At 40.3% G+C, this 14,454-nt stretch overlaps 1 protein-coding gene, 1 long non-coding RNA gene and 1 pseudogene across 2 annotated transcripts in view; 1 reads left to right on the forward strand and 2 right to left on the reverse strand.

The window, feature by feature from the left end:
• Window positions 1-14,454, reverse strand: part of DNAH8 (dynein axonemal heavy chain 8) — a 431,463-nt gene that overhangs the window by 304,924 nt on the left and 112,085 nt on the right. Inside the window, exon 11 of the mRNA XM_078055380.1 lies at window positions 14,174-14,275. Within this exon, the coding sequence (XP_077911506.1) occupies window positions 14,174-14,275 (102 nt within the window). The remainder of the gene's footprint in view (window positions 1-14,173; window positions 14,276-14,454) is intronic.
• The window catches only part of LOC144379086 (uncharacterized), a 231,690-nt gene that overhangs the window by 157,688 nt on the left and 59,548 nt on the right, over window positions 1-14,454 (forward strand). The gene's annotated exons all lie outside the window — the stretch shown is intronic.
• LOC118536995 (dnaJ homolog subfamily C member 2-like) lies at window positions 388-12,264 on the reverse strand (annotated as a pseudogene).

Consider the following 14,454-nt stretch of genomic DNA (forward strand, 5'->3'; position numbering starts at 1 on the left):
CTGTTGCTGTTGAAATTAAAACTCAAGTTCTCCACCTACATATTGAGAAGTCTGGGAAAGTGAATGTAGTTTCTCTTAATTTACATCATATTATCATCTTCTTCATTCTCACTATTTCCCTTCTCTCCTATCCTTACCAGAGTATGCCATACATTGTTTGCATATTTTCATGGCTAATTAGAACTCCTGGGAGGTCAGAAATTATCTCTCAATTCCATTTATTATCACTCATCTATCACTTAGTATCTGTCTTCTCTTCAGCATTCTTTACATACAGGTATGTAAAATATTAAGACTGTGCGATACTAATTTATTGTCCAAGCACTGTTTCTCCACAAGGAAATCCTAGAGTCTTTGTGAGTACATTGCTGAAACCCTAGTATTTGATTACAGTTGTCCCACGGGCCAGGCTGGAGAACCTGTTAGAAATATAAAAGAAGACACAGTCCCTAAGGTCCAATAGGAATTCTCTGTCATTTTGAGTTAACATTTCCAACAAACCATTAAAAAAAATAATGTTGGGGCAGAGCAAGATGGCGGAGGAATAGGAGACCTGGATTTCGTTTGGTCTCAGGAATTCAGCTGGATAGGGATCAAACCATTCTGAACACCTACAAACCCAACAGGAGATCAAAGAAAAGAATAGCAACAACTCTCTGAACAGAAAAGCGACCATTTTCTGGAAGGTAGGATGTGCGGAGAAGTGAATCCGAGGCGATATTTAGGAGGATAGATGGCCGGCGGGGGGGGCCACCGTCGGCCGCTTCTGGCAAATGATAGAGCCATGGAGCACAAAATCAGAACTCTTAGAAGTCTGCTCCACTGAGGAATGTCACTCCGGTGGCTAAGCGGGGGGTGGAACCCTCGCGGGACAGTGTGGTCTCAGGACCCTCGGGGTCACAGGAAGACCAGGGCTGCCTGAGTGCAGCAGAGCTCCCAGGTATCGGAGCGGGGAAGCCGGCTGCAGAGACGGAGCCGAGGCACGGGCTCTCAGCTCGGGGTTGCCATAAACCATAATCCGGGCACAGTTGGGCCACTGCTCCTCCAGCAGGGACCCAACAAGCAGCAGATCCAGGGAGACTCACCTTCCTCCCCTGGGAGGAGCAGCGCGGGAGCGCACCGCAGGGATCTGCTGGGTTTGGAGACTGGACACCCAGTCGGGTGCCAGAGATAGAAACGCTCGGTCACAGGCCGGGTGAGCACAGAGTGCGGCCAGAGACCGGGAAGACGGGAGTGACTGACTGCTTTTCTCTGGGGGCGCACTGAGGAGCGGGGCCCCGAATTCTCAGCTCCTCCGAGGCAGAGATTGGGAGGCCGCCATTTTCACTCTCGGCCTCCAGAGCTGTAGGGAAAGCTTGCAGGGAACAAAAGCTCCTGAGAGCAAACCCGAGCACATTACTTAGTCTGGACCCGGCAAGGGCGGGCAATTCCGCCTCCGGCAAAGACATTTGGGAACCATGGCAACAGGCCCCTCCCCCAGGAGATCAGCAAGAACAGCCAGCCAAGACCAAGTTTACCGATCAATGAGCACGGCAGAACTCCAGCGCTAGGAGAATAATGCACATAGAATCCATGGCTTTTTTACCATGACTCTTTAGTCTTTCAAAGTTAATTTTTTTAACTGTTTTTTTTTTTAATTTTTCTTTTTCCCTTCTTCAACCAACATCTTATCAATCCCTTTTTTAAAAAACATTTTTATTTTTCATTTTTAGAGTCATATTATATCCCTTCATAGTAGTTACCCATATTTTTGGCATATATATATAAGTTGTTCTCTCTTTAAAATTTTGAGATAGTTTCTTCTAACAGATCAAAATATACCCTAAATCTCTAGTGTATGGTTTTGTTCTACTCTCCTGCCTGATCACATTCTCTCCCTTTTTTTTTTCTTTTTTTTTTTAATCCTCTTCTTTCTTTTTTCAAACAACTTCTTATCAATTCCTTTTATAAAATTTTTTATAATTTTCATCTTTACAGTCATATTCCATCCCTTCATCTCCTTCAACCCTTATTTTTGTACATATATAAGTTTTTCTTTCTTTAAAATTTTGGGAGGCACTTTCTTCTAACAGACCAAAATACACCCAAAATCTAGTGTGTGGCACTGATCTATGCACCAGCCTGATCATATTTGATCACATTCTGTTTTTTTGTTTTGTTTTGTTCTGTTTTTGTTTGTTTTTATCTTTTTCTTTTTCTTTTTTTTTCTTTTTTCTTTCTTTCCCTTTCTTTCCCCCCAGCTTCAGGTCTTTTCTGATTTGTTTAGAGTATATTTTCTAGGGACGTTGTTACCCTATTAGCATTTTGTTCTCTCATTAATCTATTCTCCTCTGGACAAAATGACAAGATGGAAAAATCACCTCAACAAAAAGAACAAGAGGTAGTACCAACTGCCAGGGACCTACTCAATATGGACATTAGTACGATGTCGGATCTAGAGTTCAGAATCATCACTTTAAAGATACTAGCTGGGCTTGAAAAAGCATGGAAGTGATTAGAAAAACCCTTTCTGGAGAAATAAAAGAACTAAAATCTAACCAAGTTGAAATCAAAAAGGCTATTAATGAGGTGCAATCAAAAATGGGGGCGCTAACTGCTAGGATAAATGAGGAAGAAGAGAGAATCAGTGATATAGAAGACCAAATGATGGAAAATAAAGAAGTTGAGAAAAAGAGAGATCAACAACTACTGGATCACGAGGGCAGAATTCGAGAGATAAGCGATACCATAAGACAAAACAACATTAGAATAACTGGGATCCCAGAAGAAGAAGAAAGAGAGAGAGAGGCAGAAGGTATATTGGAGCAAATTATAGCAGAGAACTTCCCTAATTTGGGGAAGGAAACACACAATCAAAATCCAGGAGGCACAGAGAACCCCTCTCAAAATCAATAAAAATAGGGTCAACACCTCGACATCTAATAGTAAAACTTAGGAGTCTCAGAGACAAAGAGAAAATCCTGAAAGCAGCTCAGGACAAGAGATCTGTAACCTACAGTGGTAGAAACATTAGATTGGCAGCAGACCTATTCACAGAGACCTGGCAGGCCAGAAAGGACTGGCATGATATATTCAGAGCACTAAACGAGAAAAATAAGCAGCCAAGAATACTATATCCAGCTAGGCTGTCATTGAAAATAGGAGAGATAAAAAGCTTCCAGGACAATCAAAAACTAAAGGAATTTGCAAACACAAAACCAGCCCTACAAGAAATATTGAAAGGGGTCCTCTAAGCAAAGAGAGAGCCTAAAAGTAACATAGACCAGAAAGGAACACAGACAATATACAGTAACAGTCACCTTACAGGCAATACAATGGCACTAAATTCATATCTTTCAATAGTTACCCTGCATGTAAATGGGCTAAATGCCCCAATCAAAAGACACAGGCTCTCAGATTGGATAAAAAAAAAAAAGACCCATTGATATGCTGTCTGCCAGAGACTCATTTTAGACCCAAAGACACCCCAGATTGAAAGTGAGGGGGTGGAAAACCATTTACCATGCTAATGGACACCATAAGAAAGCTGGGGTGGCAATCCTTATATCAGACAAATTAGATTTTAAGCCAAAGACTATAATAAGAGATGAGGAGGGGCACTATATCCTACTCAAAGAGTCTATCCAACAAGAAGATCTAACAATTCTAAATATCTATGCCCCTAACATGGAAGCAGCCAATTATATAAGGCAATTAATAACAAAAGCAAAGAAACACATCCACAACAATACACTAATAGTGGGGGACTTTAACACCCCCCTCACTGAAATGGACAGATCATCTAAGCAAAAGATCAACAAGGAAATAAAGACTTTAAATGACACACTGGACCAAATGGACTTCACAGATATATTCAGAACATTCCATCCCAAAGCAACAGAATACACATTCTTCTCTAGCGCCCATTGAACATTCTCCAGAATTGATCACATCCTAGGTCACAAATCAGGTCTCAACTGGTACCAAAAGATTGGGATCATTCCCTGCGTATTTTTGGAACTAGAACTCAATCACAAGAGGAAAGTCAGAAAGAACTCAAATACATGGAGGCTAAAGAGCATCCTACTAAAGAATGAATGGGTCAACCAGGAAATTAAAGAAGAATTAAAAAAATTCATGGAAACCAATGAAAATGAAAACACAACTGTTCAAAATCTTTGGGATGCAGCAAAGGCAGTCCTAAGAGGAAAGTATATAGCAATACAAGCCTTTCTCAAGAGACAAGAAAGGTCTCAAATACACAACCTAACCCTACACCTAAAGGAGCTGGAGAAAGAACAGCAAATAGAGCCTAAACCCAGCAGGAGAAGAGAAATAATAAAGATCAGAGCAGAAATCAATGAAATAGAAACCAAAAGAATGGTAGAACAGATCAACAAAACTAGGAGCTGGTTCTCTGAAAGAATTAACAAGATTGATAAACCCCTGGCCAGACTCACCAAAAGAAAAGAGAAATGACCCAAATCAACAAAATCATGAATGAAAGAGGAGAGATCACAACCAACACCAAAGAAATACAAACAATTCTAAGAACATATTATGAGCAACTGTATGCCAGCAAATTAGATAACCTGGAAGAAATGGATGCATTCCTAGAGGTGTATCAACTACCACAACTGAACCAGGAAGAAATAGAAAACCTGAAAAGACCTATAACCACTAAGGAAATTGAAGCAGTCATCAAAAATCTCCCAACAAACAAAAGCCTAGAGCCAGATGGCTTCCCAGGGGAATTCTACCAAACATTTCAAGAGGAATTAATACCTATTCTTCTGAAACTGTTCCAAAAAAATAGAAATGGAAGGAAAACTTCCAAACTCGTTTTATGAGGCCACTAATACCTTGATCCCCAAACCAGACAAAGACCCCATCAAAAAGGAGAATTACAGACCAATATCCCTGATGAACATGGATGCAAAAATTCTCACCAAAATACTAGCCAATAGGATCCAACAGTACATTAAAAGGATTATTCACCACAACCAAGTGGGATTTATCCCTGGGCTGCAAGGTTGGTTCAACATCTGCAAATCAATCAATGTGATACAATACATTAATAAAAGAAAGAACAAGAACTATATGATCCTCTCAATAGATGCAGAAAAAGCATTTGACAAAGTACAGCATCCTTTCTTGATTAAAACTCTTCAGAGTATAGGGATAGAGGGTACAAACCTCAATATCATAAAAATCATCTATGAAAAACCCACAGCAAATATCATTCTCCATGGGGAAAAACTGAAAGCTTTCCTCCTAAGGTCAGGAACACAGCAGGGATGTCCACTATCACCACTGCTATTCAACATAGTACTAAAGTCCTAGCCACAGCAATCAGACAACAAAAAGAAATAAAAGGCATCCAAATTGGCAAAGAAGAAGTCAAACTCTCACTCTTTGCAGATGATATGATACTTTATGTGGAAAACCCAAAAGACTCCACCTCAACACTGCTAGAACTCATACAGGAATTCAGTAAAGTGGCAGGATATAAAAACAATGCACAGAAGTCAGTGCCATTCCTATACATCAACAACAAGACAGAAGGAGAAATTAAGGAGTCAATCCCATTTACAATTGCACCCAAAACCATAAGATACCTAGGAATAAATCTAACCAAAGAGGCAAAGGATCTGTACTCAGAAAACTATAAAATACTCATGAAACAAATTGAGGAAGACAGAAAGAAATGGAAAAACGTTCCATGCTCATGGATTGGAAGAATAAATATTGTGAAGATGTCAATGCTACCTAGAGCAATCTACACATTCAATGCAATCCCCATCAAAATACCATCCACTTTTTTCAAAGAAATGGAACAAATAATCCTAAAATTTGTATGGAATGAGAAAAGACCCCAAATAGCCAGAGGAATGTTGAAAAAGAAAAGCAAAGCTGGTGGCATCACAATTCCGGACTTCCAGCTCTATTACAAAGCTGTCATCATCCAGACAGTATGGTACTGGCACAGAAACAGACACATAGATCAATGGAACAGAATAGAGAGCCCAGAAGTGGACCCTCAATTCTATGGTCAACTAATCTTCGACAAAGCAGGAAAGAATGTCCAATGGAAAAAAGACAGTCTCCTCAACAAATGGTGTTGGGAAAATCGGACAGCCACATGCAGAAGAATGAAACTGGACCATTTTCTTACACCACACACAAAAATAGACTCCAAATGGTTGAAAGACCTCAATGTGAGACAGGAGTTCATCAAAATCCTAAAGGAGAACACAGGCAGCAACCTCTTCGACCTCAGCCGCAGCAACTTCTTCCTAGAAACATCACCAAAGGCAAGGGAAGCAAGGGCAAAAATGAACTATTGGGACTTCATCAAGATAAAAAGCTTTTGCATAGCAAAAGAAACAGTCAACAAAACCAAAAGACAACTGACAGAATGGGAGAAGATATTTACAAATGACATATCAGATAAAGGGCTAGTATCCAAAATCTATAAAGAGCTTATCAAACTCAACACCCAAAGAACAAAGAATCCAATCAAGAAATGGGCAGAAGACATGAACAGACATTTTTCCAAAGAAGACATCCAAATGGCCAACAGACACATGAAAAAGTGCTCAACATCGCACGGCATCAGGGAAATCCAAATCAAAACCTCAATGAGATACCACCTCACACCAGTCAGAATGGCTAAAATTATCAAGTCAGGAAATGACAGATGTTGGCGGGGATGCAGAGAAAGGGGAACCCTTCTACACTGTTGGCGGGAATGCAAGCTGGTGCAGCCACTCTGGAAAACAGTATGGAGGTTCCTCAAAAAGTTGAAAATAGAGCTACCCTATGATCCAGCAATTGCACTACTGGGTATTTACCCCAAAGATACAAATGTAGGGATCCGAGGGGGTACATGCACCCAGATGTTTATAGCAGCAATGTCCGCAATAGCCAAACTGTGGAAAGAGCCAAGATGTCCATCGACAGATGAATGGATAAAGAGGTGGTATATATATACAATGGAATATTATGCAGCCATCGAAAGGAATGAGATCTTGCCATTTGCAATGACGTGGATGGAACTGGAAGGTGTTATGCTGAGCGAAATAAGTCAATCAGAGAAAGACATGTATCATATGACCTCACTGATATGAGGAATTCTTAATTTCCGGAAACAAACTGAGGGTTGCTGGAGTAGGGGGTGGGGTGGGAGGGATGGGGTGGCTGGGTGATAGACACTGGGGAGGGTATGTGCTATGGTGCGCACTGTGAATTGTGCAAGACTGTTGAATCACAGATCTGTACCTCTGAAACAAATAATGTAATATATGTTAAGAAAAAAAAAAGAAGAAGATAGCAGGAGGGGAAGAATGAAGGGGGGGAAATTGGAGGGGGAGACCAACCATGAGAGACAATGGACTCTGTAAAACAAACTGAGGGTTCTAGAGGGGAGGGGGGTAGGAGGATAGGTTAGCCTGGTGATGGGTATTAAAGAGGGCACGTTCTGCATGGAGCACTGGGTGTTATGCACAAACAATGAATCATGGAACACTACATCAAAAACTAATGATGTAATGTATGGTGATTAACATATCAATAAAAAAATTAAAAAAAAATAATGTTAAACTTTTCCAAAGCCACCAATGGCCAGTCAAATCTTCATCACAGCCCCATCTCTCTGGTTCTCACTCTTCCATCTCCCTCCTTGCAAATAAGGACTCTTGCAATTACATTGGGACCACTTGGATAATCCAGGATAATCTCCCCATGCCAAAGTCAGCTGATTAGCAACACTAATACTATCTACAATCTTATTTTCTTTTCATATAACATAATATATTCACCTGTTCCGGGGATTAGGACATGGACATCTTTGGGGAGCTATTTTCTGCCTACCACAGCCACTAAATCAGAATTTCTGTGAGTGAGACTCAGGAATCTATATTTTTAACAAGTTCCCGGGTGATTCCCATAAACATTCAGATTTGTGAATAAATGGTCTCATACATCTTCCCTCTTCTATCTCAATCTCCAAAACAACATAATTGCTCCATTCAAGGTCACTGATTATTTTTCACTCATCTAACAATAGTTTATTAGTACCCACCAAGTGTTAGGAACTCCTTGAGATGCTAGGAATAAAGATAAGACCCCTAACCCTCATGGAATATACCATCTAATAGCAATTACTTTATATTACTTCCTCTTCACCACTCAATCTCTTCATGTTGGACAAATAAGGTAAAGGACTTGAATAGACATTTCTCCAAAGAAATTATCAAACTGAGGGTTTTAGAGGGGAGAGGGTGGGGAAAGGGGTAAGCCTGGTGATGGGTATTAAGGAGGGCAGGTATTTCATGGAGCACTTGGTGTTATATGCAAACAATGAATCATGGAACACTACATCAAAAACTAATGATGTACTGTATGGTGACTAACATAACATAATAAAAAAAATTATAAAAAAAAGAAGATATACAAATGGCCAATAAGCACATGAAAAGATGCTCAATCATAACTAGCCATTAGGGAAATGCAAATCAAAACCACAGTGAGATACCACTTCACACCCAATCAGGATGGCTATTATCAACAAAATGGAAAATAACAGGCACTTGCAAGGATGTGGAGAAACTGGAACCCTCCTGCATTGCGGATGGCAATGTGAAATGATACAGCCACTGAGGAAAATAGTTTGGTGGTTCCTCAAAAAATTAAACATAAAATTACCATATTGCCTAGCACTTCCAGTTCTAGGTATATACCCTATATACTTCCAAAAGAATTGGAAGCAAAGACTCAAACTGATAATTGCACACCAGTGTTTATAGCAGAATTACTCACAAAGATAAATGGTGGTAATAATCCAGATGTCTATCAACAAATGAATTGATTTTAAAAATGTGGTATATCCATACAATGGAACATTACTTAGCCATAAAAAGGAATGAAATTCTGACATATGCTACCTACATGACTGAACTTGCTAAGGGAAAGAAGCCAGACACAAAAGGACAAATACTGTAAGATTCCACTTAAAGGGGGTACCTAGAATAGGCAAATTTATAGAGACAGAAAATAGAACACAGGTTCCCAGAGGCTGTGGGGAGGAGAGTTTTGGGAGTTATTGTTTAGTGGGTACAGAGTTTTAGTTTGGGATGATGCAAAAGTTCTGGAAATGTAAAGTCATGACGGATGCACAATATTGGGATGCCACTGAACCACAGGCTTGGAAATGGTTAAAATGGTAAATTTTATGTTATGTATATTTTGTCACAATTTTAAAACTTCAATTGTAAAAAACAAAAGCAATTTTAAAATCTTCCCACAAAGAAAATGTCAAGCCCAGGTGACTTAATAGATGAGTTCTATCAGACCTTTTTTTTAAATATAATATTTTCAGTTTTATTTTTAAAAGGCACACATGACAAAGATTATTACTAAGTCGTGTCATGACTCTACTTGCACTCAGCACTTGTTCTTGAGCATCTTTCTTTGCTTTTACGGTTTCAACAAGTTCCTTATATTATTTCAGGTACTCTTTTTCTGTCCTATGAGGCACTGCTTCTGCTATTTTTCCCCCATTTTTCAGGTGTATTTATTGGATAGGTTTTCAAAGCTTGTTGCAAAAGCTTCTGTTTCTCTGTTGTCCAAGAGGTGAAATGTGTGCAGACTTTCAAAAAGCTGTCATACTGTCAGCTTGAGGTATGACTCCTTGTAGTGCACCATCTTTTTTGATGAAGGTCATGACTTCGGAGACTCTTTTTTTGCCAACTCCATAAGAAGAATATGTGTTCATGTAGTCAGCAACAGCTTCCTGTGATACTGTGATTTATAAGAAATATATATATTTGGTCATTCCGATGACCAAAATACAATTCTCATATATATTTGGTTTTTATCCATGGTTCCTGGCTCACAGCTCCCAAAAACCTTGCAATTTCCCAAATTATAAGAACAGTGGGAGTATATTTTGTTACAAGATTCAATCTCTTGTCTTCAGTTCTTGAAATTGCTTTCGAGCCATAAAGGTGAAATGGGTGTCTTGTTATTCATAACAAGCCCCTTTCCACCACAACTGGGTTTACATTATGAGGTGACTTCTGGAAGCACCTAAGGGTGGGGGCTGGTTGGCAGGGGAACCAACCAGGAATGTCCTACCCCCTGATTCTGGGAAGGGGGGGCCTAAAGTTTGAATCAACCACCAATGGACAAGGAGTTGATCAATCATGCCTATGAAATGTAATGAAACCTCCATAAAAACCCAGAAAGATGGGGGTTGGAGAACTTCCGGGTTGGTGAACACAAGGAGATCCCGGGAGAGTGGTGCACTCTGAGAGGGCATGCAAGCTCTGTGCCTTTTCCCCATGCCTTGCCCTATACGTACCTCTTCCATCTGCCTGTTCCTGAGTTGTGTTCTTGTATAATAAACCAGTAATCGAGTAAAATGCTTCTCTGAGTTCCGTGAACCACTCTAGCAAATTGCTGGAACTCAAGGTCTGAGGGTGTCATTGGAACCTCTGATCTACAGCCAGTCAGTCAAAAGCATGTGTGACAACCTGGACTTACTACTGGCATCTGAAGCCCCACTATTGTGGGATTTAACCTGTGGGATGTGATGCTATCTCCAGGTAGATATGTCAAAATTGAGTTAAACTGTAGGACACTCAGTGTCCAAGAATCACTCGTTGGTGTGGGGAACCGCCCCCTCCCCCCTACACACACACACACACACACACACACACTAGAACTGGGTCCACAACCCTTACTTCCCATCTTGAATTTGTTCCAGCAAGGAAATTCACAGCTTTGATTAGTAATTGCAGGTCAATTCTCTTCTGACCAGTTTTTACTGCCATTTCCACCTTTGGCAGTTGATGTCTCTCCATTCTTAGATGCTTGTCACATACAAGCCTCAGCTTCTTCTCTCTCTTTTCTATGTTACTCATTTGTTTCTTTTTTTTATTAATTTTATTATATTAGTCACCATACATTACATCATTAGTTTTTGATGTAGTTGTTCCATGATTCACTGTTTGTGTATAGCACCCAGTGCTCCATGCAATATGTGTCTTCTATCTGTTTTACCAGAGCAGGCATTCCTACTTCTTTTGTAGATGCTGACTCATTTCATGTAAGTACCTAAGCTTGCTAGTTGGAACATATCTGAAAGTTTTTCCACTTCTTCCTTCCAACCTGCCCCATCTCATTCTCAGAAAAGCAATTCCAGGGGCGCCTGGGTGGCTCAGATGGTTAAGCGTCTGCCTTTAGCTCAGGTCATGATCCCAGGGTCCTGGGATCGAGCCCTGCATTGGGCTCCTGGCTCAGTGGGGAGCCTGCTTCTCCCTCTGCCTCTCCCCCTGCTCATGCTCTCTCTCTCTCTGTATCTCTATGTCTTAAATTAATAAATAAAATCTTTTAAAAAAGAAAAAAGAAAAGCAATTCCAGGTCTCCCATGAATTTTGAAGTTTTTGCCTTTCCCTTCTAATGGTTTTTTTTTTTTTTCTGGGTATCTTTTCCTTCCTTGACAATAATGCCTATTGACTGACCTCCACTCCCTTCTCCTTAGCAACCCAAGCAGCTTTGGATTCAGCTAATCTTTATTTTTCTTTAGCTTCTGACATCTTCTGTTTTCCTTCTGCACTCACTTTCTTCTCTGTTTCTTTCTTGGCTTTTTCGTTTTAGAATGTGTTTATCCTTGCATCACAACTACATGCATTATCAATTAACGTTCTCATTCAGCTCAGTTCTTTTTTTCTTGGTGCCCTGTTGCTCTGTCTTGTTTTTCAATCCATCTCCTGTCATCATGACATCCTGCTTCTTCATTTAAATACAAAGATTCTCTCCAGGAGTAAAAAATATACCAGAAGGAATAAAATGTCTCTACATCTTCAAATGGTGACTTCATATCACCAAGTTTAGGAGCCTTTTTATTATTTAATGATCTAGAATTCCTTTCAAGCCCTAGGGAAAACACTCTGAAGAAACTGTCCTTTGCCTTACTTTTAGAAGGAACAGACTTATGAAAAGTAAGCTGCATCTCTTAAATTCTCTTATTTTCACTGGGTCAGACATTTCATAAGGTTTCATTATGCCAGTAGTTATGAAGTAGCCATGATCTTCTTTTATTGGGTCACCAGCTTCTTTCAGGGCTATTTTAACACCACTGCTTTATGAGCAGTTTTGGTCTGTCTCTGTAACTCTGTGTCTTACATGGCCAAGTCCAAGAACCCCATAATGAGCCTGGTTCTTCCAGTCTTCGGGATCAAGTATTTTCAGCATAAGAAACTGTCCTAATGATGCAGGCATGCCAGGTCTGAGGCCAGAGACGGGGTCCCACAGGACCAGCCAAGAGGGTCCTTGGCTTCACCCAGGATGGAAATCAAACGTGGGCCAGCAGAAGGTGAGAGCAGAGTTTATTGATGATGTAGAGAGAGCAGATACAGACTCAGAAAGGATAGGAGCATGAGTCATCTTTGCTTGGGGTCTGGAGTTTTTATTGGCAATCGTGGTCTGGTGCACGTGTCCTCCTAGGCGTATAGGAACTGGGCAGAACAGGACAGGGTCCAGGTGTCCTTCATAAGTCCTCATTCCCTGAAGCCAGGGGTCTTGGCATTGAGATGTCTAGGGCCAATGGTCTGGAATAGGCACACGATGGCTCTGCCTGGTCATTCCTTAGATATCATCTACTGTGCTGGAAGACTTCAAAGATACCATTATCTCTTTGTCCATTACAAGGAGAACATAAGCAATTTGCATTACAAGGCATGTGTAAAGTGGGGTGAGGGTGCAGGTCCTAGCAAGAACAGAAGCTGGAAAAGAAGCAAAGGGAAGGGAAAAACAGCTTTTTCTCTCATGGGGGTCCCTTGGGTTTCCTCATCTCAGTAACTGTAATTCTTCATCTTCTGTTCCCTCTCACCACTCTTTTTTATCGTCTGGTTCCAGAGCTCAGAGCATGGTAAAGCCCCATAAATACAGTGCTTCACATCCCAGTTGGAGGGCACTGAGCATCCTTTCTGGCTCTCCCTCCCAGTTCCAGCCTGGTGCCTTGGCTCCCTAAAGCCCAGGGAGCAGCACATGAGGACTGTCAATAACCACTTCCGGATGCAGCCTTCCTGCTGTGGTCATTTCCTGAAGACTTTCAAAAAACAGATCCTTTTAATTTTCTGCAAACTTTTCCAGAGAATATAAGAGGGGGGAATATTACCTTCCCCTCCTCCTCCTCCACTGAGGCTGAGACCTTAGTGCCAAAAACACTGACAAGGACAGTATGACAAAGGAAATTTACAGGCTCTCTATCTCTCATGAATATAGTTGCAAAAACTCCTAAACAAAATTGTAGCAACCCAAATTTTAGAGTGTTTAAAAAAATTTTTTTTAAAAATTAGACCATGGAACAGCTGGGTGGCTCAGTCGGTTAAACGTCTGCCTTTGGCTCAGGTCCTGAACCCAGGGTCCTGGGATCGAGTCCCACATTGGGCTCCTTGCTCAGCGGGGAGCCTGCTTCTCCCTCTGCCTCTGCTGCTCCCCCCACTTGTGTGTGCGTGCTCTCTGACAAATAAATAAATAAAATCTTTAAAAAAAAATTTACACCATGACCCGGAAAGTTTCATTTTTAAAAACCTAAAGATGTCATCTATTACACTAACAGACTGAGAAAAATCTAATAAGCATCTCAATAAATATGTGCAGAAAAACATTTTTTAAAGCCCATTCATAGCTTTAAAAAATATGTCCTAGTAGTAAGACTAGGAGCAGAACTTCCTTAATCTGATCAAAGATGTATTTAAAACCTATGAATACATCAAAATGGGGAAATGTCAGAAATGTCAGAAACATTCTCTTCCAAAAGAAGATCAAAACCAGACGCCAATAATCACCTTGACTATTTAAGAATGCATGTCAGTCCTAGCCAATGCAAAAAGTCAAGAAAATGAAATTAACAGGGGCTGCAGTGAAAGGTGGGGACCAGGGAATATGAGACAGCAAGAGGTGTCCACTATAGGCAGCCATGGAGAAGATGAGAACTAAATTTTACACTAAAGAATCCTGCACTAAATATTAAGGGAAGCCAATAATTTTAATGAGGTCTATTCATATTCTTGTGCTATTCTTTACAATGTTTTTAACATGTTTTGTGAATGAACAAAGTAAAAAAAAAAAAAAGGGCCAGATGGTGAAAGCTTTACTGTATGAAAATAAGAATATTTCTACAAACCTGAATTTTCTTTAATACGAGCGGTGTTTCCTGATCCCATACGTGGACAGTTCCTCCATCAGTAATATATGCTTTACATGCCGTCACCATTTGATTTGTTACCTAAAATAAATACAAGTCCAAAATAGCTATAGGTGAAGAGAGAAATAAAATTTAAGATTTTTAAACCACAAGCATAAAAATATGATAACCAGTAAACTTATGGGAGGAATGAATCACAATATAAAAAACAAAGAATACACATTCCATCAAAACCAAGACAACTCAAATTTTTTACTGCA

This window comes from Halichoerus grypus, chromosome 9, assembly GCF_964656455.1.
Source record: "Halichoerus grypus chromosome 9, mHalGry1.hap1.1, whole genome shotgun sequence".
Classification (NCBI taxonomy): domain Eukaryota; kingdom Metazoa; phylum Chordata; class Mammalia; order Carnivora; family Phocidae; genus Halichoerus; species Halichoerus grypus.